Source organism: Euprymna scolopes, chromosome 37 (genome assembly GCF_053919585.1).
Source record: "Euprymna scolopes isolate OS-2025 chromosome 37, ASM5391958v1, whole genome shotgun sequence".
Classification (NCBI taxonomy): domain Eukaryota; kingdom Metazoa; phylum Mollusca; class Cephalopoda; order Sepiida; family Sepiolidae; genus Euprymna; species Euprymna scolopes.
This window is the reverse complement of record NC_136518.1, coordinates 5,797,994-5,824,577: the sequence shown is the minus strand read 5'-3', so window position 1 is coordinate 5,824,577 and position 26,584 is coordinate 5,797,994. Positions and strand designations below refer to the sequence as shown.

The following is a 26,584-nucleotide window of genomic DNA, read 5'->3' as shown; positions in this document are numbered from 1 at the left end:
GAGAGAGAACTCATCCTCTTTGCAGCAGCCTTGGCAATGCCCTCAATGTATTTATTCAAACCCAGGTTCCCTGTGAACGTTAAGCCAAAGAGTTTGAACAAATACTTTCAGGTAATGTATCATTATTGTCCATCCGGCACTCATTAAACTCTTATCCTCGAGTGGCCTTTGGACCTTGATATGTGGCGATACCATAGTAATTAAAAAAAAAGCATGAATAAATATAAAGGTGATACTGTTTAATAATCAAAAAAGTTTAAACAATTCCTGTGAAATGAAACTAGGCAACCCATATCCATGGCTTTTGTTTTTTAAATTGATTTTTATTGTTTATTTTTTTTAATTTCATATAAAAAAAAAAAAAATACTAATTAAATATTGGAAAAAAAAAAAAAAGAGAGAGGGAGGGGAGCGAGAGAGGGATGAAATGATGATGTCAGCAGAAAAGTAAAATGATGGAGGGGTGGAGCTAGAAAGAGAAGAGGGAGGGGGAAAGGGTCTGTTACAGTCATTGGGGTCAGGCAGGGTGGTGGGGGTGGGGATAGAAGGTCAGCAGGCAGGGGAACAAATGATGATACCAGCAAGGCAGTCTCAGGAACACCGCCTCCTTAGCACCCTCCCCTAGCCTCTACCGCATATATTTATATAATATACCATTATTTTGTATTTATTATTTACTGTTCAAAGTCGTAGCAAGAATTGATATTGAAGGTTAAATGCATGTTAAGAGAAGCAAGTTAAATGAAACGTGTTTGTACGTGAGACGACAACGAGGAGGCAGTGTGTACAACTTGTGTGCCATGCAGACACGGAGAGGGTGTGATTTTGTGTTAGCACTGCGGACAGCAGGTTATTCCCGATGTATAAGCACAAACAAGCCAAGACACACCAATACAGCATACTGAAAAAGAAAAAAAAAAATGGAAACATATCATTAACCAAAACTCATTATTTTGATATATTTCTGTAGAAATATATTTTCTTATAATATATATCAATCCTTATTTAAGAAGCTCAATGTAATTACAGAGCAATCTATATATATATATAAAAGCGAAAATGTATGTATGTGTGTTCGCTTTTTGTGTATGTCTACAAAAGGCTTTTTTCGCCGTGATTCTCGGTTGGCTCGCTTCTTAAAACTTTTTATATGCTGTCTAAATAATAATATCTACAACTAAGGAACTATGCTATCGCAGCTATCTTTAATTTACCCGACTTTTACAAGCTATTTTTGAGATATTTTTTGATCGACGCATAGCGGGGAAAACAGAAACTGGCTTCCAGCGCAAAACTAGGTCAGACATCACGCGGCTTAACGTTCTTGCACCTGTTAATTTCGCTTTATAAACGTCAAGTTAACACACTTATCAATTCATCTATTCTTGTGGTCGAGATGGTTAGGTTGCAGGTTTTTTTCCCCCATTTCCTTTCCACCTCCGCATCAAAGGTTCGCGGTTCAAGCCTACCTTTCTACTAAAACTTTTTTTTTTTTTTTTTTTTTTTAAACAGGGTTGTTTTGATCAACCCCCCCCCCCACACCAACATACACACACCTCCAAACACCCAGGCAACGCCGGGTACCCCCCGCTAGTATATAGAGTAAATGACAAAATGTTATATTCCAAAATTCATGATGTTGACCATCTTATAATTTATTCCTTTAAATCAGTTGACTCATACAATTCTTGACAGTATCTCTTTCGTAGCGCAAAATCAATCACTGAATCTATTATGCCCTTAACTCATCAGAAGAAATAGCAACAATCAATCCGTCAAAAGGAACTGAAGTGTGATTTGACATGATTAAAATCCAAAAATTGGAAGAGAAGCTGCAAATATCTTTATATTTTCCAAATGGCCTAATGGAAAAATATAAAGGTATTTGCAGCTTCTCTTCCAATTTTTGGATTTTTACCATGTTGTATCACACTTCATTTCCTTTTGACGGATTGATCGTTGCTATTTCTTCTGATGAGTTAAGGACATAATAGATTCACTGATTGATGTAAGAAGCTTGTCAAAACATGGAGCCTCCCCAAGACGAGAGCCATTCATTTCAATTAATGCGAGATGGGGATCAGAGCGTTGATGATGGAAAGATAGAAGCTTGGTTTTAGATGCATTAAAATTAACCATCCACCTCTTTCCCCATTGCACCACATGCTCAAGATCAGAGGAGAGAGAGAATCAGAGAGAACTTGGTCGTTTACAGCCTTTAAAGTGTTGCTACAGATGGTAGTTGTCAGCATAAATGTCTACAAATGATCTAAGAATTTGATTTGGGAGATCATTGATGTAGATCAGGAAGAGAGTTGGGCCCAGGATGAACCCCTGAGGGACTCCAGCATTAATACATTAAGAGCTTTTGATTTCTGCCCATCAATCACTACTCTTATAAATCTAAATGATTTAATTGAAAAGACATTTCCAGCTATACCATAACTGAAGATCTTTATGTCATACCTTATCAAATGCGTTTGATATGTCAAGAGGAATTGCCATAGAATATTTTGGTGAAGGATCAATCAGTCAAGTTGGAAAAAGATAATTTCAGAAGATGCCCTCCTTTCTCTTCCCTGCAATCTCTTTCCTACAGAAGAAACGTTGCAAACCTGTCTCTGCTCTATTGTTATTTTCATGGCAAGTGCTCGTCTGAGCTTTAATTTATGCCCCCCCCCCTTGCCAAATATTCATGAAAAACACTCGTCCACCTGACACCATTGTCAATAATTTCCATTCTTTATCTGTGCCTAAACCTAAATGGGAATTACATGAACAAAGTTTCTTTCTTAGAACTGCATGCCTGTGGAGCTCTCTTCTGCTTCCCAGCTTACTACAGTATGGTTGTCTTCAAGTCCAATGTAAACAAGTTCTTGATGAGCTGTTCCCCTTAAATAATCCAATTTACCAAATTTCCATGACTAACGATTACTACAATATTGTCCCATTGACTATTATACACTCATTAACCCTTACCCTCGAGTGGCCTTCAGCCTTGATAAGTGGTGCCTCAAAAAAAAAAAGTTCGAATTGGATGATCTCTGCAAATGAAAAATGCATGTGTCAACCAAATTTTGACAACCACAGAAGATGATGAAAGAACGAGAATATTGACTGAAGAATTCAACATGAACCATCTGACATGAATTGTATACCCGTTATTAAAACGGTGAAAATACAACAGCAGTTGCAGAGGAATTGAAAATTTTATTTAAAAAAAAAAAAGTGACATTTTTTTTTAAATGTCACAAAATTTATAAGCTTAACAAAAAACAACAAAAAAATGTTAAGGTTTTTCATATTAAAAAAAAAGAAAAGCTGCAATGACTGTCTGCTTTTTTAAACGTCACAAAGTTTATAACTTGAATTTTTTTTTAATGTTTAAAATCTTTAGAAGTTAATGAAAATTATTTCCCTTGCATCAGTGCCTTTCTCTACCAGAGCAACCAAAACAATTTAGTGTGGGGGATCAGTTTTGTAAATAAATTTATACAAAACCATTGGAGTATTTAGCAAAGAAGCCAACAAAATAAATGAAGAAAAAAATACAATAAATAAAAGTTACTTTATACCTAAAATACTAATTTTTTTTGTGTGTTTTAATGAGTTTTTAATGCACTTTGATCTCAAAAATGCAGTTTTTATAAGCTAATGTGAAAAAAAAAAAAAGAAGCTATTTTCGTTGGGAAAGAAGCCTCACTTTGACTTTTGCAGTACGCATGGATTTTTTTTTTCTGTACACATCTCTAAAACGTGTGCATCTTGAGTGGGGTGGGGATGAATTTGGGCACTTCTGCACTTCAGCATTATGGCAGGGTTGATGTGGAGGCTGGGCTAGTGGTGGCCTATAACCCACAGACTCAAAAAAAAAAAAAATTTTTTTTCTCTTGTGTGTAGGGGTCTATTTTTATACAGCAATTTTTTTTTTTCTATTTTTAAAAATCTAAGAGGGAGGCGGTCGCTACTAGTCCCCCGATCCCCCAAATGTAAATAGAGAAAAAAAGTGCTGCATAAATACGTTTTTTGAATCTGTGGGTTGTTACAGTGCATTCCAAAAATCACAAATTTTAGTCAGAAAAAAAAAACAAAAAAAAAACAGCAAAGATGATGAATACAGAGAAATTCAAAGCAAAGCTTCTTTCGCAACAAGATGTTGCCATTTTTTTTTTTTAGATCAAATAAGGGACAATAAAAACTACTTAAAAACACAAAACAAAAATGAATATTTTAGATATAAAATTAACTTCTATTGCCTATGATAACATTTATTTATTGTATTTTTTTCCCTGCATAGTTGCTTGTTGGCTTTTTTGCTAAATCCCCAATCATTCCTCATTTCCAGGATATTCAAACCTTTTAGGACAGTTAGCCAAATTATTTTACCACTAACTCCAAGTGATAATTAAAATGTTTTTTGAAATTGCATTTTTTGCGTTAGTTTTATTTGTTTCTTCTGGAAACGTTTTTTCTTTTAACGAATAAAAAATGATTTTTTCATTTCAAAAGAAATTTTTTTAAATGTTTCTGTGACTAAAAATCAGTTGTTGAAGAAATTCTTTTTTGTTTCTGAATTTTTGAGATGAGGATTGAGAATTCGTATCTGGATTCTTTTAGACTACTGTTCTCATCTTGAACGTTATCGTCACAAGGTTTCATTTGATAGAACTTTTGACTTTCTTTAAGAAGTGTATTTTATTCGCAAAAAAACATGGATTAGTGGATAAAGTACTAGGTAAATCCAGTTCTAAAATTACACTCTTCTGGAGGTTGAAGGTTTAATCTTCAGTGCAACACTAAAAACACAATGGCAAAATTACTTAGAACTTCCACATGGCTGATGGAACAAGATTTAATCCTTGTGGATTAAATTTAAAAAAAAAATGGTTTTAAATTCTGTACAGATTCCAGAGTTTAACAGAAAGATTCCCGGGTTTGGCAGAAAGATTAGACCTGAAGAAGGTCGGAGGTTACATCGACCTAACCGTTGTGAAAATGACGACAGTAGTCTGAAGAATCCAAACAATGTCTTTGTTCAAATAAATTGTGGACAAAAAATATAAAAATAAGTTGTGATAAGTTATCTCCCTTATTTAACCAATTTAAAGTAAAAAAGAAAGGATTAGGAAAGCAGGATTTTTCAACAAAGCTCCTATTGTATCAATGAGTCAAAAATGTCAGTTTTATTTTATTATTTTTTCTGAGGAATTTTTAAATACTATTGCTAAATAGCAAGTTTAATAATCAAAGGGTAATAACTCTTTAAACCGAAGCTGAATTATGCCCCTTGGTCTATTTCAGCTTTGAAATAAATGCAATGATAGATAATAGACTGGCAACAACTGAAGCAACGGACAAGTGTACCACCGTACATTTTAGGAGGAATTATCCAGCGTTCACATACTCCTTCCACAACAAAAAATATCAAGGTTTCTTGTCGATGTAACTTGTAAAATTGTCAAAATGGTTCAGAGTGTCATTGCATCAAACGGCTGTTTAGCCATCTTTTTGAAAAACGATATACAGATGCGATGAAACTTTTTCTTTTTTATCCTAAACAAGGCATATTGCTCATTAGACATAAGGACCACTATTTGGGATCGTTTCTAACAAGAGACCGTGGGGAGTTGAGCAGTGAGATATCTGTTCACCAATGTTTCGTCATTATTTCAAGACTTCCTCGAAATGAATAATTTGAAGAAAATAAAACACAAATATAATATTTGAAGATATACTTATGTTTGTGATGTTAAAAGGATGTCTTTGTTCTATTTCAGAATGACAAAAGCCAAGCGCATCATCATCATGCAGAAAGCGGATAAACCGTTTTAAAATAGAGTGAGTGAGATTAAAAAAAAAAGAAAAAGAAAAAGAAAACCTCATTTACACATCCAACATTTGAATTGTAACGACTATATTCATTCCAAAAAGAACAAAATATTCCTTTCAATCTCTAATGGCATCAAAAAATCTCACTCATTCTATTTCAAAACGCTATATACACTTTGGATGCTAACGCCCTTTTTCGTTCTGAAATAGGACAAAGACATCCCTTTTCATATCTAAAACGCAAGTATATTTTCACATATTGTACTGGTATTTTATTTACTTCAAATTATTCATCCCGAGGAAATTTTGAAATAAAGATGAAACATTGATGAAATTCGGTTTGTTCCAATTTTTCATCTCTCTCTCTCTCTCATATATATATATATATATATATATATATATGTATGATTCAATTCACTCCCAATTCTAACAATCACATTAGCACCTGCTCCACTCCGTGCTCCAATTCTATTGAAAAGGTCATAACATTTTCCAAAATCTTAACATGTTTTTATTGAAATCCTTCGAGATGAGTAATTTGCATTTTTATTTATTTGCAAACTGTTATCCTCATTTTCGTAGTTGTTTCACAACATTTCGGCCAACTAATTTTTAGGACTTGTGGCACAGTGGATATAAAATTGAGTCTCTGTGGTTTCAGGTAAGCATTGCCTGAAGATAGCGGTTTCAATCCTACCCAAAGCAGGCCAGAGTCTTACTTGGCCAAAAACATGGTGAGACGCCGACAATTATGGAAGGCAGTAATTATTGGGATACAGTTATGAAATTCAGCATTCCTATCCTGCCGCAGTTAATCACCTGAAGAAGGCCATATCTGTGTTTGCATTCATCTCTGTTGTCTTACACATTTTACACACACCGAACTAACCAGTAGTTGCACATTTCTTGTGTATCCAAGTCTTGCAAATATCACAAAAATTTGAGCATCCTCCACTTTCTTGTGGTTGGTTGGTTGGTTGTTGTTTTACGGCATATCAATCCTTTTCGGGTTATTTAATGCCAAATCCAAAGATTTGGAAGAAAAATTTTTTAATAGAATATATTTGTTGTTTTCAAGTCGGTTTCTATTTAACCCATAGTTGGGACCCTAACAGGTACTACCACTCCGGGTCAGAGTGGACCTGGAAGCAATGGTAATTAAAGGGTGGCTCCACACTCCCCAAAGCCCACAAGCTGGGGCCTCACTACTGGATATAGTTTAAGGTCATATCCAGGACCTCCATTGAGGGACTTTTACCCTCTGCAGGGGGGGGGGGGGGCAGTCGGTGTATTCTAATGCCCCACCGACAGGGCCCCACTTTCTTGTGGATTTCCAATATTCATAATTGCCTCCGTTCAGTCCCGAAAAAACGATAGATACTCCCTGCAAGGGAGGTTGCGCATGGAGTCATATAAGGCAAGGATTATACAATCGCCAACCGCACCTATCCTGAATCAGCACTGCTCAAGTCCAATGGCAAGGAGAAGCACAGGACGACTGGAAACAATGTCGAAATAAGCAGAGAGCACATTTAGCACCTGGAAGTCCCAAATGGTCACCCATTTTAGTACTGACCAGGTTCAATGTTGCTTAACTTTGGTGATCTATCAGGAACTGGTGTGTCGACATAATTATGTTATATAATTCCAACATTACAACTGATAATCAACACTTTTTTGTCTTTGCAACATTAATTCCCAGTTTGTTTTTTACTTTCCTTAGAATTCCTCCAAGTTTGATAGATAAAACGAGGGGGAGACGGGATCAGGAGAAACTACTATCATTACATACATTTCTTTCTATTCACATTAAAAATTAAGGTCCTTGTTGAAAAATCCAGTTTTCCTAGTTTTTTTTTTTTTTTGTTGTTTTTTAACTTTAGGGTGGTGAGATAAGGGAGACAACTTATCACAATTTATTTTTATATATTTTTTTTGTCAGCAATTGCGTGTTTTAGGCCGTTGTGGTTGTAAAACAGATGTTGATTGTGAATTTCCCATTTTTTTTTTTTCTGCATTGTATTTTTAATGAATAATAATTAGAAGAGCCAGGTGCATCCTAAAAAGGAGAACTGTTGCCACATCTGGCCAGGAGTTGCTCGGCATGCCATATCAATTCTTGATAAGAGTTCAAAATCGACTTCGAACCTAGGTTATGCCACTTTTCTTCCTTGCAACCTCTTTATCACAGAAGGGACGTTACGAGTCTGTCTCTGCTTTAATGTTATTTTCATGGCAAGTGCTCGACTGAACTCCAATCTATGGTTCCCCCTTGTCAACCTTTCACAAAAAAAAAAAAAAAAGAAAACACTCAACTACCTACAACCACTATCAACAATTTCCTCCACTCTATCTTTGCCTAAATCTAAACGTAGATTCCAAGCAAAAAGCTTTTTTCGTAGAACTGCACGCCCATGGAATTGTCTCCCGTTTTCCTGCTGACTACAATATGGTTGTCTTCAAGTCTAACGTAAACAATTTTTTGATAAATCGTTCCATATAAGTTAACAAATTTATCGAATTTCCATTATTAACGATTACTTTATTGTCCAATTTCTACTGTACACTCTTTAACCCTTATCATCGAGTGGTCCCTTGGCCTTGATAAGTGGTGATGTCTGTGTATAAAAAAAAATTTTTTTTAAAAAGCTTTAAAAATATACAAATCTGGAATATTGCATGCTTAATCAATACATATTGAAGAATGCTATATCCAAACATCTGCTGGTCCTGGATATGACCTTAAACTATACCCAGTGGAGAGGCCCCAGCTTGCGGGCTTTGAGGAGTGTGGAGCCACCCTTTAATTGGCATTGCTCTCAGGTCACCTCTGACCCGGAGTGGTAGTACCTGTTAGGGTCCCAACTATGGGTTAAATAGAAACCGACTTGAAAACAACAAATATATTCTATTAAAAAAATTTTCTTCAAAATCTTTGGATTCGGCATTAAATAATCTGAAAAGGATTGATATGCCGTAAAACAAAAATAACCAACCAACCAAACATCTGCTATATAACATGATATATATGTATTTCTTGAATAGTCTTAAGAAAATGTAATAATTTTATGTAGCGTTTTTTGCTTTTTTTATCATGGCGATGTAATTAAGTAAATAAACATGTTCAACATCAATTTAACTTTAATAAAAAAGAGAGAACTGCATGTTATCAATGATTATTTCTTAATACAATTGGTATTTCTTTGCGATTTTGTTAAATTCTTGCTTTGAACCGTTCCATATAAGTTAACAAATTTACCGAATTTCCATTACTAACAATTACTATATTGTCCAATTTCTACTGTACACTCTTTAACCCTTATCCTCGAGTGGCCTCTTGTCCTTGATAAGTGGTGATGCCTATGTAAAAAAAAAAAAAAAAAAAAGAACTGCCTGCCTGTGGAACACTGTTCCACTGGCCTGCTTCCAAGTTGAATACAACATATTAGCCTTAAAATCCACTTTAAACAAGCTTTTCTTGAGCCGTCCTCATAAATAATCAAATTTTACCCAATTTATACCATTAACAATTACTACACTACCACCTTACATTTATTAATCCTTATCCTTGAGTGGCCTTCGGGCCTTGATAAGTGATGACTTCCAAGTAAAAAAAAAAATTTAAATAAAAAATCTTACAAAAGAAATAACCACTGCAAATTCTTACCTTTAATTTTGGATAGTCATTCATCAAAATAGTTACTATGCCAACATATGGAACAAAACTGTAAAAAAAACAGCAATAAGAAATTTAGGCAAGGAACCATGGCACAGTGGTCAGAATATTTGAAAAAAAAAAATCAATCCAAAAAGCAATATTCACCTGAAGGTTGAAGGTTCAATTCTTAGTGTGAAAATATTTTTTAAATATTCTTTAATTAGATAAATTAAACCAATCGATTTATAAAAATAAAATTAAAAATAAATGTAAGAAATTTTTTTAAAATGTTTATAACTGATCTTACAAGACTAAGTTAAAAAATAATGAATTTCACGTTTCTGAATTTTTAAGATGATTTATTATTATTATTTGGATTCTTCAGACCTATGGCGCAGTGATACTAGGAAAAATCAATTGTAAAAGTGATATTCTCCTAAAGGTTGAAGGTTCAATTCTTAGAGAGGGTGACTGAAAAATATAATTGCGAATTACTTAGGACCTCTATCCAATCACGGTTGACAGAAACAAGAGCATGCTACTCTGGTGAAGTAAATAAAGGGTTCTGTTTGAAATTTCATCCAAATTCCTGAGTTCGACAGAAACATATCCGAGTTCCACAATATAGACCTGAAGAAGGCCGAAGATTACATCGATGGAAATGTTGTGAAAATTACACTCAAGATGAGAACAGTAGTCCGATGAATCCAAATAATACGAATAACCAATCCTCATCTCAAAAATTCACAAACGTCAAATCATGAAGAGTTTAAAAATCTTAAAATCTCTCCCTTGATCAGTCACACAGAAATTGAAAATGACACTGTCTAAAATTTTAAATAGCATCACCTTAGGTCACTCACACAAAAGTTTAAAATAGTATTTACTGCCTATGGTCCAAGTTTAAAATAGTATTTACTGCCTATGGTCCAAGTTTAAAATAGTATTTACTGCCTTTGGTCCAAGTTTAAAATAGTATTTATTGCCTTTGGGCCAAGTTTAAAATAGTATTTATTGCCTTTGGGCCAAGTTTAAAATAGTATTTACTGCCTATGGTCCAAGTTTAAAATAGTATTTATTGCCTTTGGTCCAAGTTTAAAATAGTATTTATTGCCTTTGGTCCAAGTTTAAAATAGTATTTATTGCCTTTGGGCCAAGTTTAAAATAGTATTTATTGCCTTTGGGCCAAGTTTAAAATAGTATTTACTGCCTATGGTCCAAGTTTAAAATAGTATTTACTGCCTATGGTCCAAGTTTAAAATAGTATTTACTGCCTTTGGTACAAGTTTAAAATAGTATTTACTGCCTTTGGTCCAAGTTTAAAATAATATTTATTGCCTTTGGTCCAAGTTTAAAATAGTATTTATTGCCTTTGGGCCAAGTTTAAAATAGTATTTATTGCCTTTGGGCCAAGTTTAAAATAGTATTTATTGCCTTTGGGCCAAGTTTAAAATAGTATTTACTGCCTATGGTCCAAGTTTAAAATAGTATTTACTGCCTTTGGTACAAGTTTAAAATAATATTTATTGCCTTTGGTCCAAGTTTAAAATAGTATTTATTGCCTTTGGTCCAAGTTTAAAATAGTATTTACTGCCTTTGGTACAAGTTTAAAATAATATTTATTGCCTTTGGTCCAAGTTTAAAATAATATTTATTGCCTTTGGTCCAAGTTTAAAATAGTATTTACTGCCTATGGTCCACGTTTAAAACACCATTGTCTAAGATCAGTCATGCTGAAGTTTAGAAAAGCATTGTCTAGAGTCGGTCATAATCAAGTTAAAAACGGTATTGTCTCTGGTTGATCACACTGATAATAGAAAAAAAAAAAAAGTAAACCAAATATACTAACCCACGTGCTCGTCCAACAACATCTTTTTTCTGCAGCCATAACTGGCCAGGGGCGTATAACCCCCTGTCATCTACTGAATTGTTATCTCCCTTGGTGAGAAATTTTACACTACCATTTTTTCTGGAAAAAAAAAAAAAAAAGATTTATTTTAAATTTCTAAGTGAAAAAGAACAAAAAAAACTGGTTGAATTAAAGACAAAGAAAAAGAAATGTTTGAAAATAAATAATTACATATTAAAAAAAATTAATCAGAAAATATGGAGGTTGTTATTTAAGACTCTGCCTTGCGGATTCCTTGGAAAAGGCAAAGTCTAAGGGAGTAAACCCCAACAAAAAATCTCTGAAGTTCCGATAGGCGGATGGTGAAACTCTGCAACATCTTCCCGGCAGTTTCTGCAGCCATGCTGGTACCGACTGTATTGGCTTGCCTTTCCGTTAGAGTCTACCTGCAACACCAAGAGGGGGACCCTGTTAAATGGGAAAATCAAGGTTCTCTTATTACCTGCCCAGGCCTGCACCTGGTTATCCACAGCAGATGATGTAGTAAACCAAACTAGATGCAGAATGCCATTGTCTCAGGAGACAAAAGGTTGCCATTAATATTATTTAAGACAATCCTCAACCGAAATTTTAGTTTCATTATAAAATTTTGTTTGTTAAGATATAGTTGACACTTTGATTTTTTTAATACTTCGTTTGAAGCAAAAAAAAAAATATTATGTACTTAATTTTCATGTAGGAAATAGTAATATATCCAAAAATTATGAAAAATCATCAAATAGAACAACTGCTATTATGTTTTTAGCAAAAAATGTCTATTGATATAGACAACAAATATTGTACCTATTTACTATGCCTCCCCACGGGACAGAGTTAGACACCAGGGTCGTTTTTTAACGTGGAGAAAAGGTATGAAAATAAAAATTGTCTCAGTCGTGAAGGATTTCTCCTCCACCGAAAGAGAACAAGAAATGAAAGTGCAGCATCTGAAGAACAGATACTACACTTTGATCTTGACCAAAATTGTAGCCATTACACAAGTAATCTAACATATTCTTTTCGGAGTTATGTCCCCTGCTTATAGCCTCCTACTGCCTACTTTATAATATCCATGAAAAATGTGATTTTACCCAATTTTCTGAAAAAAATTACTTGCATCTAGAAATAAATTTCTACTCAATTTTTTATAATTTTTGGATATATTACTATTTCCAGCATGACAATTAAGTGCAAAATATTGTTTTTAGCATAAAAAGTCATATTAAAAAAAAAAAAAGTTGATCTGTCGACTGTATTCTAACAAGCACCAATATTTTCAACGTGGACTAAAAAATCTTTGTAAAACAAACAATAATACCAAATTTAGAGACTGAATAGACCGATACTAGCTTTCAACAATCCACAAACGTTTTGTTAGCATACCATCTGCCTGCATGATTCACCAGAGCGAGCCTCGATCAACTGAGTGAAAGGCAACTGCGAAATCAACGAAGCAGATGATTGTGAGTTGCTGAAACGGCCAACGATTTTCAAGGGTGCGCTGAAGATTGAAGATCTAATCAGCACAACCGTTGCTTGGTTGAAAGTCATCTTGAGAAGAGTGTATACAGGAGTCATAGAAACTTTGGAATCAATGCAGCAGCAGAACCGAAAAGGCTTCTGCCACATCAACGAGGATTATTCCCTGGTAATTTTAGCAGGTTTTCCTGTCGCCTTCTTTGAAGAAGGAGAGGAGCAGTGCCTTTCTCCAATCAGAGAAATATTGAGATGAGCGTGTTGCATTAGAGGGAGAATTTGTCGAATAAAGTCAGAATTTTACTTAGAAGTTAGGTTTCATGGTTTTATTTTACGGCATTTCAACTCTTTTCACGTGATTTAATGTCACATCAAGTAATTTTGAAAAAAAGTTTTTATGCTTCAAGTTCTTTATATCTTGAAATATTCACTCGCAGCATTTGGTTTGGCTGTTTTGTAGAGAAAAATTATGTTTGGTTTCGATTGCAAAGGGAAGAAAAAAATATTTTTCGTGCATTTTAGCATCAGGAGATTTATTAATTAGGCCAGGACTTATCGAGTGACCTGCTAAAAAGAGAAAATGGTAAATTTAGTTTTAAACCAAAAAAAATCTATTATCTATAAAAGTGAACGTGTCTGTGTGTCTGTCTGTGTACATTTCCCTACGCAATAACTCCGTCAATTTTTAGTCTACAGACTCGAAATTTGATATACAGGGTACTGAGATTTGGGAAAATCTATGTGATTGGTTTTCGACCAGAAATTTGGCTGTTAAGAGGTCAAAGTTCAACGATTTGCCTTTTGAGAACTCTACCAAACTCCTCCGACAATTTTGGGTCTAAACACTTGAAATTTTAGATATAGGTTCCTTGGACATAGATCTAACTTAACTTGATTTGAGCCCAAAACAATAAATGTTAAGGGGTCATAATAGGGATCAAATTAAAAAAAATTGACCGTTTTTTTTTTGTTTTGTTTTTTTTTGCTCAGCATACACCCAGGCAACGTCAGACAACCATGCTAGTAAACAATATATCCAAAGTTGAATGGAATTTCACCCAATTTTCTCAGGTTTTTCATATTAAGACAATAAATCTATTTTCACTGACAAAAGTGACTTCTTCAGATAGTAAACAGTTTAAAGAAAACTGTTGGTTAACATAAATGATAAACAAACCTGGACATGACATGAAAAATTGTCAGTTCTGAATTATTTTCATATGAATGCCATCTTAAAATGATTCATTCATCCATACAGAGTTACTACGCTTTTTTTGAAATAAAATCTACTATATTAACGACAAAATGTGTGGATGTGTGTTTGTATGTCTGCCAAAAACTTTAAACACACGCAACGGATCCTCACGAGATCAGTATCATTTTCAAGCTCGATCGTTCGGACAAATATCGAAAACTGGCCAAAAACATTCATTCCCTCACTCTCAACTCGGCTATTTTTTACAAGTGTGTGTGTGTGTGGGGGGGGGGGTCGCTATGTTCGCTAACATTTCAAGTCATCGTCTTCATTGGATTGATTACACTTAATTTCAACACTCTCACCTTCTGGTTGCGCGATGAGACATCAGCTAAGACGTTAGGTTTTTTTTCTTCTCCTTCGCGTCACAGGTTCTAGCCTACTTACCTACTACCAACCTTTTTTTTTTTTTTTTTTTTTAAAACAACTCTTCACCCAAATTGCCTACTGTTGTTTTGATCACCCCCACCGCCCACCACTACCACTTTTTTACCCCCCTCCCCCTGCTTTCCTTACTAGACCTCCATACACTCGGGCAACGCCAGGTACCCCGCCAGCATTAACTAAAAAAAATGCAACAAAATAAATGAAAACAGTTACTAAAAAACACCAGACAACAACTAGTTGGTTTAACTATTGACATATAATCTTAACTTTTCCAGATACAAGATTATCTCATCTCCGACATGCACAAAAAGAAATGGAAACATTAATAAAATTACTTTTTGCAATCCAACCATATTTGGTAAAAAATAAATGTCAATCTATGCATGACTTGTCCACCAAGTTTCAATCATAAATTCCAACAGTTTTTGTTTCGCATTCATTCGTTTTGCGAACTGTTATCCTCATCTTCATAGCTGCTGTTGTTTTATCACATTTCGACCAACTCATCCTTTGACCATCTTTAAGTGGTTAACCACGATGGGATAAGAATGCTGAGTCTCATAACTGTATCCTCGGTAATTACTGCCTTCCATAGTTGTTGTCTCATCATGTTTTGGCCAACTAATCCCGTGGCCTGCTTTGGGTCAGATTGAAACCGCTATCTTCAGACAATGCTCAACTAGAACCGTAGATACTCAACGCCTCTATCCACTACACCATAAGCTCCAAAGTTTTTGTTTTATTGCTGACTCGCAGAGGGGGGGGGGGTAGGGGGGCACCTAGCCTTGCTGGGTTATAAAAAAAAAAAAAAAAAAAAAAAAAAAATGCTTAAATATATTTTAATTCATTCAGATTCTGTATTTATTATTACAGAACCAATTCTCCATTGAATATTATATTGTACCTAATATATAATACTGATTTCAAAAGTTAAAAAAAATAAATTACTCGGGTGCCATTTAGCGCTCCAGTTGCATCTTCTACCAATGTAGCTATCGAGGGATAGATAAGAAAGATTTAATATCAAACAACTTAGAGACATGAATTGAATTTGATCACGCGCGGAAAAACGTAAATTTATGTTGGCAAGTTGAAATGAACATTTTGCATTTTAACTTGCCGATATATTTCTGTATGCGTTATTCATCCATCCAAACAAAGATTTTAATTGTTATAAATCTTCCTTGGTGTATGATTACTAGGGCTATGACAAGAGAATATTCTTTTCATTGTTTTGACTCTCGAGTATATATCCGACAGTTAATCAATCGAGAACCACATCACTCTATATAAAAGCATATAAGATATCAACGGATACACACTCGAGAGTCAAAATAATGAAAAGAATATGCTGTTGTCATAGCCCTAATGATTTCCTGTTAATTAGTGCTATGTGACCAATAGCTTAAGAGCTTATGAGTAAAATATTTATACACACACACATACATCTGTTTTATTTATACGGATAATTGGAGGAGAGGGTGATAATATCCTCAATAGATGTTATTCTAAATGGGTTTCACACTAATCAGACCATCCCCCTCCCTAGCATTTTTATCTAAAAGATAATGTCTATCAAAACAATCACCTGAAACATTCAAGAGAGATTTCACGATGTGTGTGTGTGTGTGTGTGTAGGGAGGGGGGGGTCAGCTTTAATCGGCATCAGCCAGGTTTTCTGCTGTCCGCCACGTCGCCTTTTCTGACCTTGTCGGTAAACTGAGGCAATTGTTTTGTAGATGAACTTGCCTGGTTGGCGGTAGAAAGCATAACTCAACTAACGCAGACACCACACCAAAATGACTTGATGAGGGGAGTTGATTCTGATTCTGCAGCAGAACATACTCTGTGGTTTGAACGAAAATGCTGCTATCACACAGGCCCTAAAAGTCGGGCTGTTGCCATCTTTTTGCTTGTTTCTTATTTCCAATTGTTTTTATCCATACATTCTACCAGATTATCCTGCCTCACACGTACATTAAAAAGCAATTTTATTTGAGCACAACAGAATGTGGGGAAAATTGATGACATTATTTAAACAGTCTCTATGCTACAATTGAATCATTTGTCGCAAGAAAAAAAGGTACGCGCTACTTACTTCTCATGTACTTTTAGCACCCTGTGGACAATTGGAATATCTCTGCCTTCTACTTTGAAAACAACAATGTCGCCAGCTCGGATCGGTTCTTCTTTATAGTTTGTAAGAAACAGTAAATCTCCTCGGTAAAACGCAGGTTCCATACTACCACTGGAAGGACAGAAAAAAAAAAAAAAAACATTACTTGAACAAAATAAATAAAAAAGGGAAAAAAAAAAGAAAAAAAATTACTTGAACAAAAGAAAATAAAAAAGGGAAAAAAAATAAAAAAAATTACTTGAACAAAAGAAAATAAAAAAGGGAAAAAAAAGAAAAAAAATTACTTGAACAAAATAAATCAATAAATAAAAAAGAAAAGAAAAAAGGGAAAGAAAAGGAAGAAAAAAAAACTACTTCAAACGCAAATAAAGCTAAATATTGGTGCATTAGGTAAAACCATTCGCCCAATGTATAGAGTATTGTTGTCACATTTAGGCTGGTGCATCTGCTACTAGTCTCTTGCTCCTGAACAGGTTTCAAAAGAGAGTCGCCAACCTGATAGGTTCTGAACTGTCATGTAGGCTTCAACCTCTGTCCCACCAACGAAATGTTGCATCCCTCTGCCTGTTTTACAAGTATTTTAATGGTGGATGCTCCGACGAACTACAAGTCCTTGTACCTCGCTCGACATAAATACTTTTGTCAAACTCAACAAGCAGCAAAGTCCCACCCCTACACAGTAGAGATCCCTAGATGTAAGAAAACCTACTCCAATAATCTTCCGCAGAACTGCTAAACTCTGGAATTCCATTCCGGGATTCTGCTTTCCCAACTGTATTGACATGCAGAAGTTTAAGGGTAATGTGAACAGACATCTTGCTGTTCAACTCCCTACATTAAACCGTCTAATGTGGTTAATGATATTGCATAGACACATCGATAGTTACAACGAAAATAGATACGTCGTTGACATGGTTAGCAAATATGAAGAACCCCCACCATCTACTAATTATGCAATTTTTGAAGAGGACTTGTCATCGCGTCATCAAACCCGAACATTAATTAGCGATAAGATAGAACAGTTGAAGCAATACGCAACAGCCGTAAAAGAGGAAATTCTGTTTAACGAATGCAAACCAGATCCCGACAGTGTGTCATAGTACTGTCTGACACACCACTGCAAAATTCACAAATGCTTAAACACCGAGACAACAGATGCCGAACTTGAACAGTATATGGTCGATCGAACTCACCCGTGGAACCAGAAAGGCCAATACAATCACTTATATCAGACATATCAACATCACAAGAATATATAAGCATTTCCGACGATTCAGAAACAGATCAACCACAAAAAAATACGGCATGAATAAATATGACATATAAAAGATGGAGAGAATATACAGGTTGTCTCGTTAAATATAAACTGACATACTGTGACAAGGACATAAAAAGCCTCTTACTAGAAATTGCAATGAACTATCATTAAAATAATTATAAACATTACAGTCAATGATATATGCATTTTTTTTTTTTTACATAGGCATCACCACTTATCAAGGCCCACAGGCCACTCGAGAATAGGGGTTAAAGAGTGTACAGTAGTCAATTGGACAATATAGTAATCGTCAGTAATGTAAATTCTGTAAATTTGTTAACTTAAGTGAAACAGCTCATCAAGAACTTCTACGCATATTAACAGACAAAAGACTTTTCCATTCACTGTCACGGGTAAATAAAATTTCATTAGACTTATATTGGAATTCATCATTATTATATTGGAATCTATCACATGTATGGTACAAAAATATACATATGTGTGTCTACGTACCAGACATTTGATGTGAAAAGATTTGACATCATATTTAAAAAAATCATGTAAATTAAGTTTTATTTCCAAACTAGCGGGGGTACCCGGCGTTGCCCGAGTGTTTGTTTCCGGGACGGGGGGGGGGAGTTTTAAAAAATGTTATGGTAGGTAAGTAGGAAGGATCAAACCCGGAGTCATGAGTAAAAGTAGGAAAATAAAGTGTGAAAAAAAACAAAAAAAAAACATCTGCAACGTTAACAGTTCGGCCACCAAGAAAAGTCCATTCCAGTTGTTTAGGAAAAAAAAAAACAAAAAAAAAAAACGACTACAGTAGGTCGGCGCGAACGTGAAAATATAATGTGAATTGTCCAGCACGCTAACCACTACGCCACAGAGCACTGCAGCTTAGTTTAGTGATTTTAAATAACTTCACATGAAAGAACTACGAAGCCAAACCAGTGTTCTCTTCTCAACTGTTCCTTGTGAACGATCCCCAAACGGTGTTAAGTGGTGTGGCAGGGGGAGGAGGAATTTATTAGAGAGAAAATATTTTACCACTTCCATTGATCTTAACCGATTTTGGCCGTGACTTCTCAGCAGAAAAAGTATAGAAATCTAAGATTATCGAGGAATTTGAGAAATAATAAGCCTATAACACACCTCAGATATTGTTCTGCCGTTTGTGCATATTATATTTGCATGAAATATCTTGATTTTTAATCCTATTAAGGTCAAAATCAAACGTGAAAAAATGAGTTCATTTTATTTATATAGAGATAAAAAAACTTAAATTTTATGAATAACAAGAGCAGCTGTTCTGTCAGCTGTTTTGAGAATCTAAAACAACAAAAAATCAAAACAAAGGGGGATAACTCAATAATTCAAACTTGTGAGATTTATGCCTATAAATTTTTATCACTTAAAAGGATTTTCTTCATAAAAATAAAACTAGATCAAATAACATCATTTTTGGAATATATGCTCGTTTTGTCATGAGTACATACACCATAGCTTTTTTTCTTTATTTTTGCTTTTTAATAAAGGGACAATAATCCAAATATTTAACTAAGAGAGACAATCTAAGAAACTGAATTAGCAATGCCACCTTAGAGAATAGGTTTCATGCTATGATCATGACCTACTTGAGATTTTCCAAAAGTAATGTTCACACCAGTTAGTCTTTTTATGCCTATAGATTAACAGATTATATATATATATATATATATATATATATATATTCCAGCCAGCAGAGGTAGGGGTGGGGTGGGGTGGGGTGATTTTCTTTGGTTCACAGAAGGGAACTTTGAGCCGAAAGCTGATTGAGTAAAGATTCAGAAATCTGATAGCAAATCTGCCGTTTGGTGGAAAAATAGTGAAAGGTAAAATGTTATTCTTTTTGAACTAAAATGGTAGCTTTGCTTGTAGAGAGAGAATTCTTCTGTTGCGGCACTGGTCGAGGTCACACAACTGACACTGCGACCAGCGTTGGAAATGAGCAATGACTTTGGATGATCACGGCCTGTAACAATAAACACATACAGATGGATGTTCACAAACTGCTCATATACAAACAAATAAAATGTGATACTATCAATGTACCCCCCCCTCCAAATATTAGGAAGAAACAAAAAAAAAGAAACAAAAAAAAAGAAAGAGGAAATAATAAGTTGATCAGCAGAATCAAGGTTATAGGAAACCATGAGCTTACTAAAAATTCAATGGAGAAGATGTCATTGCCCAAGGCACACAAAAGAAAACTGAAAGAGGATTGTTAATCAAGGTGTGGCAAGTGACTGTTTAGAAAAACAATGTTAAAAGTATCTTACCTCAGAACAACTACAATGGGCGATTCACTTCCGGTTACGACCATCAAACCTTTCCAAATCATGAGTGCCGATGACACGATCATGGCAAAATTTAATACTTGGTAATACAGCTGAAACACACGAATTTTACATTTTTAAATAAAATACAGAAGATTTTTACGATTAACAATTTCATAAAATCAATAAAAAGGCAATTGAAGCATTCTTTAACCTTGGATGGTGCTGGTCTCGATCATCACAATCGGTTGACATCAGGAAAAAGCATTTAGTCTATAAAAAATCTTAATTAAGGAAATGACTTCCAAAGAAAATCTTATAGCATTTCAAGTCATGTAGTTTAAATAAAAACCTGGTCAAACATAAGTTAATTTGAAAGTCAATTTCTAAAAAGCTGTCCAACACATGCCAGCATGTAAAAATGGGCGTTAAACGGAATATGGTAAAAAAAAAAAAAAAAAATGGTTCTGCGTTTCTTGGAAGACGTGCGCAATTGAAATCCGACAGTTCACAATAAATGGGGAATTTCTTATATAAACTTACGTGCCATGTAAAAATAGATATCTACACCAAAAATTATGGAAAATTATCAACATCTTGAGAAGAGACCGGATTACAGCTGTGAACTACTAACATGGGAATTCTTGCTTCAGGGGCTTTCTTTCCTGGTTTAGAAGCATTCTGGCTCTAATGGAAAGCCCTCAATCATTTGAGAACGGAAATAGAGCAATCAAAAGTCGATATGATCATTTATGAATGAAGAGAGTCATAGTAATAATTACAGCATTCTACCTGGGTCGTTGGGTTGACCCTTTCCAACAAGTTCACCATGTCTCGAAAATGAGCTGACCAGGCATGGTGATCCAGTTATGAGTGTAAACCATTCGTGGTTCCAGTGATTGACCACCATAAAGAGGAGGGCCCACAATCGCTTCAGCATCCTGCTTAACCATTCCGAGCCAGGTTTTGAGCTGTCCACCGCAACGTTTCTTCGAGCCTGATGATGGTACTGGGTTGATGACTGCACGGATGAAGTCATCTGTAGTAAGGAGGAACATACAATGCAACACTGTATGGTTTTCCCTCTACTGCACAACTGGTGCTGCTTGAAAGGTTCAGCAGAATATAACAATCATGTAAACGACTATATAAAAAAAAATAATGTAAACGAGTAAAAAAAAAAAAAAAGAAAATGGAAGATTTATGATAACACACTTTAATGACAAGCAAAGAGGCAAAATGTTTCATTTATTCAAAAATAAAATTTAACTGTCAATTATTTTTATGATAAAAGAACAAATATTTATTACTTTTAAAATTGATCATTCTTTTGTTAGCAAGATAATTAATTAGCATCATAAAATACAGAAGTCAAAACTTTATCTGCTGATGTTTGTTCCTTTGGTATTTGAGCATTGTAAAAACAATCCTGCATGAACTAGAGAATTGCAATGGAGACTACGAGGCTGTGGTTAAAAGAAAGCAACAGAAAAGATCTGATTGCTCTTTAAAATCCGCAGAAAAAAAAGTGTTGGAGGACCCTGGCATCGGAAATCTGTTTTTTTTTCTGTGAATTGAATTTTTCAGAGTCTACCATGAAAATCTTTGCTAATACTCATACAAGCATCGCAGAGGTCAACTTCTCACAGAAAAGGTCCACAAAAATCGTCTGATAAAAACAAAGAAACTTCTGAGCAAAGTGAAACATCCTGTGGAACTAGAAATAATTTGGTTTTTATCCGATAAAAAAAAAAAAAAAAACGTTTGCCAAATTCAAAAGCAAAACATGCAGAATAGCAGATGCCTTTCATACAACCCTAACCCGAAACTCCTAGAATCCAGCAGATTAAATGTTTTTGGATACGTGTCCTCAGAGGGTGCTGTCATACCTATGCATTTTTTCAAACAGAATCTCAGATTGAACTCAAATGCCTACATAAAGTTGCGAACCACTGTAGTTGAGCCCTGAATAACAAGGGTAGCTAATAATAGGCCGTATGTATGGCAGCGGGATTCGGCTCCCCTGAAGAAAAGTAAAAAATGGTTGTCAACCAATTTTTACGATCAGATAAATCCTAATGTTTGGTCTCCAAACTCTGCTGATCTTACACTGATGGATTATTATGTATAGGTTGGTGTCAAGAAAGATACCCATCACCATGCCAGTACTACAAGAGACCAGTTAATCAACGGAATTAAAATGAGTTTTGAGGGTTTTTCAAGGGAAAATGTAAAATCAACTTGCTCCAGGTCCAAGCTCAGATTGAGGCTGTAGAACATGTTAATGGAGTTTATTTGGAGTAAAACTCTTCGACAATAGTTTAATTTCCTTGTCTATTGAATTTCTTTGAATTAAGTTTTATACAGTAGAACTCCGGGATACAGCATTTATCCGTTCCGGGGTTGGGATCCTAAGGTGAAATCGACGTATGGCAGGGCCTAAGCAAAATTTTATAGATTACATATTAAAAATCCGTAACAAAATACAGTACAGTATATAATACACACATATATAATCAAATAACATTATAAATAACGAAGGCGGAGAAAATACCATTACCAAGAGCCAGAAAAACATTGTATTCCACATTGTAACCTGAAAAAAATGTATCCTAGGGCCACCGTATACCGGGGTTCTACTGTAGATACCAAGAGCCTTTTTTTTTCCCCCCCTGATAAAATTGTCAAATTTGTCTCAAACATGCTATATATTCCATGTCAATAATTTTCCCCACTCTTTATCTGTGCCTAAATCGAAACGTAGATTCCATGAGCAGAGCTTCTTTCTTAGAACTGCACGCCAGTGGAACTCTCTGCCGCTTGCCTGTTTCCCACCTGACTACAACTTGGACATCTTCAAGTCCAGCATAAACAAACTCCTGACAAACCGCACCCTTAAGTAAGACACTATCAAAACCCCCAATACTAACGATTACTACAATACTATCTCATTGATTACTGTACACGCAATAACCCTTATCCCTGAGTGGCCTTCGGGCCTTGATAAGTGGTGACCCCCATGTATAAAAAAAAAAAAGAAAAAAAAAAAGTTAGCCACATTAGTGCTCCTTCCAACCAGCGAGTGCAGTATGTGACTGAACCACCGACCGCGGGGGACTATTCAATATCACGTACTTGTTTTACAAATACTTTAATGGAATGTGCTCTGATGAACTTAAAGCACTTGTGCCCCCTCGACATACGTAATTCTAACTAACCCAACAAAATTCCACCTCACTTCACTCTTAAGGCCCCTAAATGCTGGAAAGATTTCTACTCTAATAGTTTCTTCCTTCAGACTGCTAGACTCTGGAATTCCTTCCCTGTTTCTTGCTTTCCTGACTGTACTAACATACAGAAGTTTAAATGCAATGCAAACTCCCCACATAGTCCTTTGTAGATATGATCCTGATTAGTAGTCCCTCATGATTACGTGGCAATTGTGATTTGATAAGAAAAATCTGCGTTTATATAGATCGGCCCCCATGGCTGACCATATTGGTTTGGTAAAATCCGGTAATGAGTTAGAACAACAGAAAATTAAACTCTGGTTTCCAAAACGAGAAAAAAAAAAAAAAAAACACTTCATTTATTTTGCAATTTTTTTTCTTTCTTTTTTTTTTTCGTAAAATTGTTCCTTTTCATTTTGTTTGGGGAGGGGTTAATTAATTAAATAAATTGTTTAATTTCGAATTCTAAACTCCATATTGCTAAAAACAAAAAAAACAAAGTGTCATAGCAACGTCAACGTTTAACATAAAAGTTTAGGCACTAATGCATTTAAACATATTCAAGCAAATGAATTGCATTCAGTTAAGGAGAGTTCCGTCTGTGCAAGGGAAGAGTTAACAAAGCTCTCCGATTCTCATGTTAAGAACTTGGTCAATTTTTATGACGTGTCCCAGCGTATTATAAACACCCCAACCTCCCCATGTTAAGAACGGCTTTCGCGGTTGGGTGGTGTTTATTCCGAAAGCCGTTCTTAACAAGGGGAGGTTGGGGTGCTTATAATACGCTGGGGCACGTCGTAAAAATTGCCCAACAACTTTCTAAATTTGCTTGGAGGGGTGAGGGTGGGGGTTAAAATGCACAAATCAGTAAACATGGACTCACTGCTTGAGATAGCCGGGATGGTGGAAGTCTTTAATATTTCGAGAATATCATCTCTTTTTCAAAAAGAAAAGGACCTAAGAATATCATTAAAAACAAAAAAACAAAGAAAGCCCATATTTACTGATTTGTATTTGTGATTGTTTTGGGACAATAAATAGATATACGGAGATAAAAAAAAAACAAAACAAAAACAAGACTTTTCGTGTGTTCATACGTCACCCTAATTTAGCCGTCGATTCCATTCTTCCATATTTATTTTAGCGTTATTTTTTTTAAAGATTTTTTAGTTTGCTTTTGTACAACAAAAAATTTAAACGTAATCAAACCTTCATTCGTTTTTTGCTTCTCGTTAAATGTTTAATTTTGTGTGGTCGCCTTTCGGCTGTCGTAAATCGTTACCGGACCTTACCGAGCCAATATGGCCAGCCATGGTGGTCGATCTATGCAAGCACTGGACAATCGACATCCGTGTATTAAATATAGTGTTCGTTTCGAAATTTCGTAGAGGTTCCAGAGTTCAACCAGAAGTTTTGTTGTTCTAAAATATGCTTCTGAAAGAAGGCCAAAGATTATATCGGCCGAAACGTTATGAAAATATAACACAAAAAAAAAGAAAGAAAAAAAAACTTGTTGTTATTGATTTGCAAGACGAATACTTTAAAAAGTATAATTATTTTTTTTTTTTTTTAATAAAAAAAGATTTAAGATTTCTGGGTTTCTTTTTTTTTTTTTTTCAAGTTTAAACATGAAAACAGAAACGTAAAGAATTTTGAATTTAAGTCCATATTTCAATTTTGGGTGAAGGAATTAATATTTTCTGGAAATCGTTTTGTATTCATGCGCGAATTAATGGCGAAAGGTGTTAATTATTCATGGACTTAAATAATTTTTTTTTTTTTTAATATTTATGTAAACAATAATCTACACATACTTGCCGCTTGTTCATTCTCCGGACATCATCGAGAAAATCCATCTCGAAGAACGCCATGGCGTCGCGTGTAAAATACGAGAGACACGCGCGAGCACGACGACACCGGTTCGCCAAAATCTCGCGACAAGTCTCGTTGCAAATCTCGTGCACGTCACGATTAAAAATTGTTAAAATTAGTTTTGCATTTTAAAAAAAATATATTTTTTAAAAGTAAATTCTTCTTAAATCATTTGGCTTTGAGTGAAAATACTTTTAATCTGAAAAAAAAAAAAACTGTTATATACTAAAACAGAATCTACCCAGGCATCTCCAAACGAAACGCTACCTATTTAATTTAATTTGAGATTTTGTGGGTTAAATTTACCCCTTTGCCCTTATTATGCCTACGTGTGGTTGCACATCACCATCCTGAAATTACCTGGATATATATATATATATATATATATATATATATATATATATATATATATATATATATATATATATATATATATATATATATAGCCAGTAGAGTTTAGTTTCCTAGAAGTACATCCAATGAAACAACACGTGTCTACCAAAATAGTGCTCAATGAGTGAACAGAGCAGGTATATTAATTTTATTTATACAAACATTAATGGCTACATATGTGCATACATGTTTCTGTAATCACCCACGTTGGGGGATTACGTCTTCAGGCCAAGAACTACCTTCAAAAGTGGGTGATTACAGAAACATGTATGCACATATGTAGCCATTAATGTTTGTATAAATAAAATTAATATATATATATATACTAGCAAAAGTACCCGTCGTTGACTGGGTTCAAAAACAGCGTACAGAAAATGGACTCTGATTTATGAAAGTATGATAGGTTATGAAAAGGAAGGGTTGTAAAGAGATAGCTTCGAATTTGGGGATATCAAAACCAAAGCAAAATATGATGAAAGTAAAAATAAAATAGATAAACCCCATCATTTATTATACCATACCTGTTCACACTGAAACACTTATCACAATATTCTGTGGATCTATATTAAAAAACCTGGTTAAACTTTGTGATATATTTCCATTCTATGGAGGTCAGGTGCGAACGAACACCCCATGATTTTATTATACCATATTTCTTCAAACTGAAACATAATTATCAAAGTATACTTACGCAGATAGATATGAAAAGTCTTTATTAAAGTTTGTGCCTATTTCCATTCTATGGAGGCCAGGCGCGAACGCAGACCCTACAATTTTATTACACCATCCTTATTTAAGTTAAAACATACTTATCAAAGTATTATTATGTACATCTATATAAAAAACACTTGTAAACGTTTTTTTTTAATTTTTAAATTTTTTATTT

At 34.7% G+C, this 26,584-nt stretch overlaps 1 protein-coding gene across 1 annotated transcript; it reads right to left on the bottom strand.

Annotated features, from left to right (window-relative positions):
* Window positions 1-224: 224 nt before the first annotated feature.
* On the bottom strand, window positions 225-25,392 carry LOC145261049 (signal peptidase complex catalytic subunit SEC11A). Its single transcript, XM_080119210.1, has 6 exons — window positions 25,248-25,392; window positions 20,207-20,316; window positions 16,592-16,741; window positions 11,337-11,456; window positions 9,497-9,554; window positions 225-901 (listed from the first exon to the last, which is right to left on the bottom strand). The coding sequence occupies exons 1-6, from the start codon at window positions 25,302-25,304 to the stop codon at window positions 851-853; spliced, it is 546 nt and encodes a 181-aa protein (XP_079975336.1). The 5' UTR covers window positions 25,305-25,392; the 3' UTR covers window positions 225-850.
* Window positions 25,393-26,584: the final 1,192 nt, after the last annotated feature.

What these genes read in the sequence shown, in the direction of transcription:
- LOC145261049 (XM_080119210.1), bottom strand. Translation starts at nt 25,304, where the DNA reads ATGGCGTTCTTCGAGATGGATTTTCTCGATGATGTCCGGAGAATGAAC. An exon ending in GGAGAATGAACAAGCGGCAA is followed by an intron (nt 20,317 to 25,247) that starts GTATGTGTAGAT and finishes CGTGTGTTTCAG; the next exon opens with CTGTATTACCAAGTATTAAA. An exon ending in ATGACTATCCAAAATTAAAG is followed by an intron (nt 902 to 9,496) that starts GTAAGAATTTGC and finishes TTTCTTTTTCAG; the next exon opens with TATGCTGTATTGGTGTGTCT.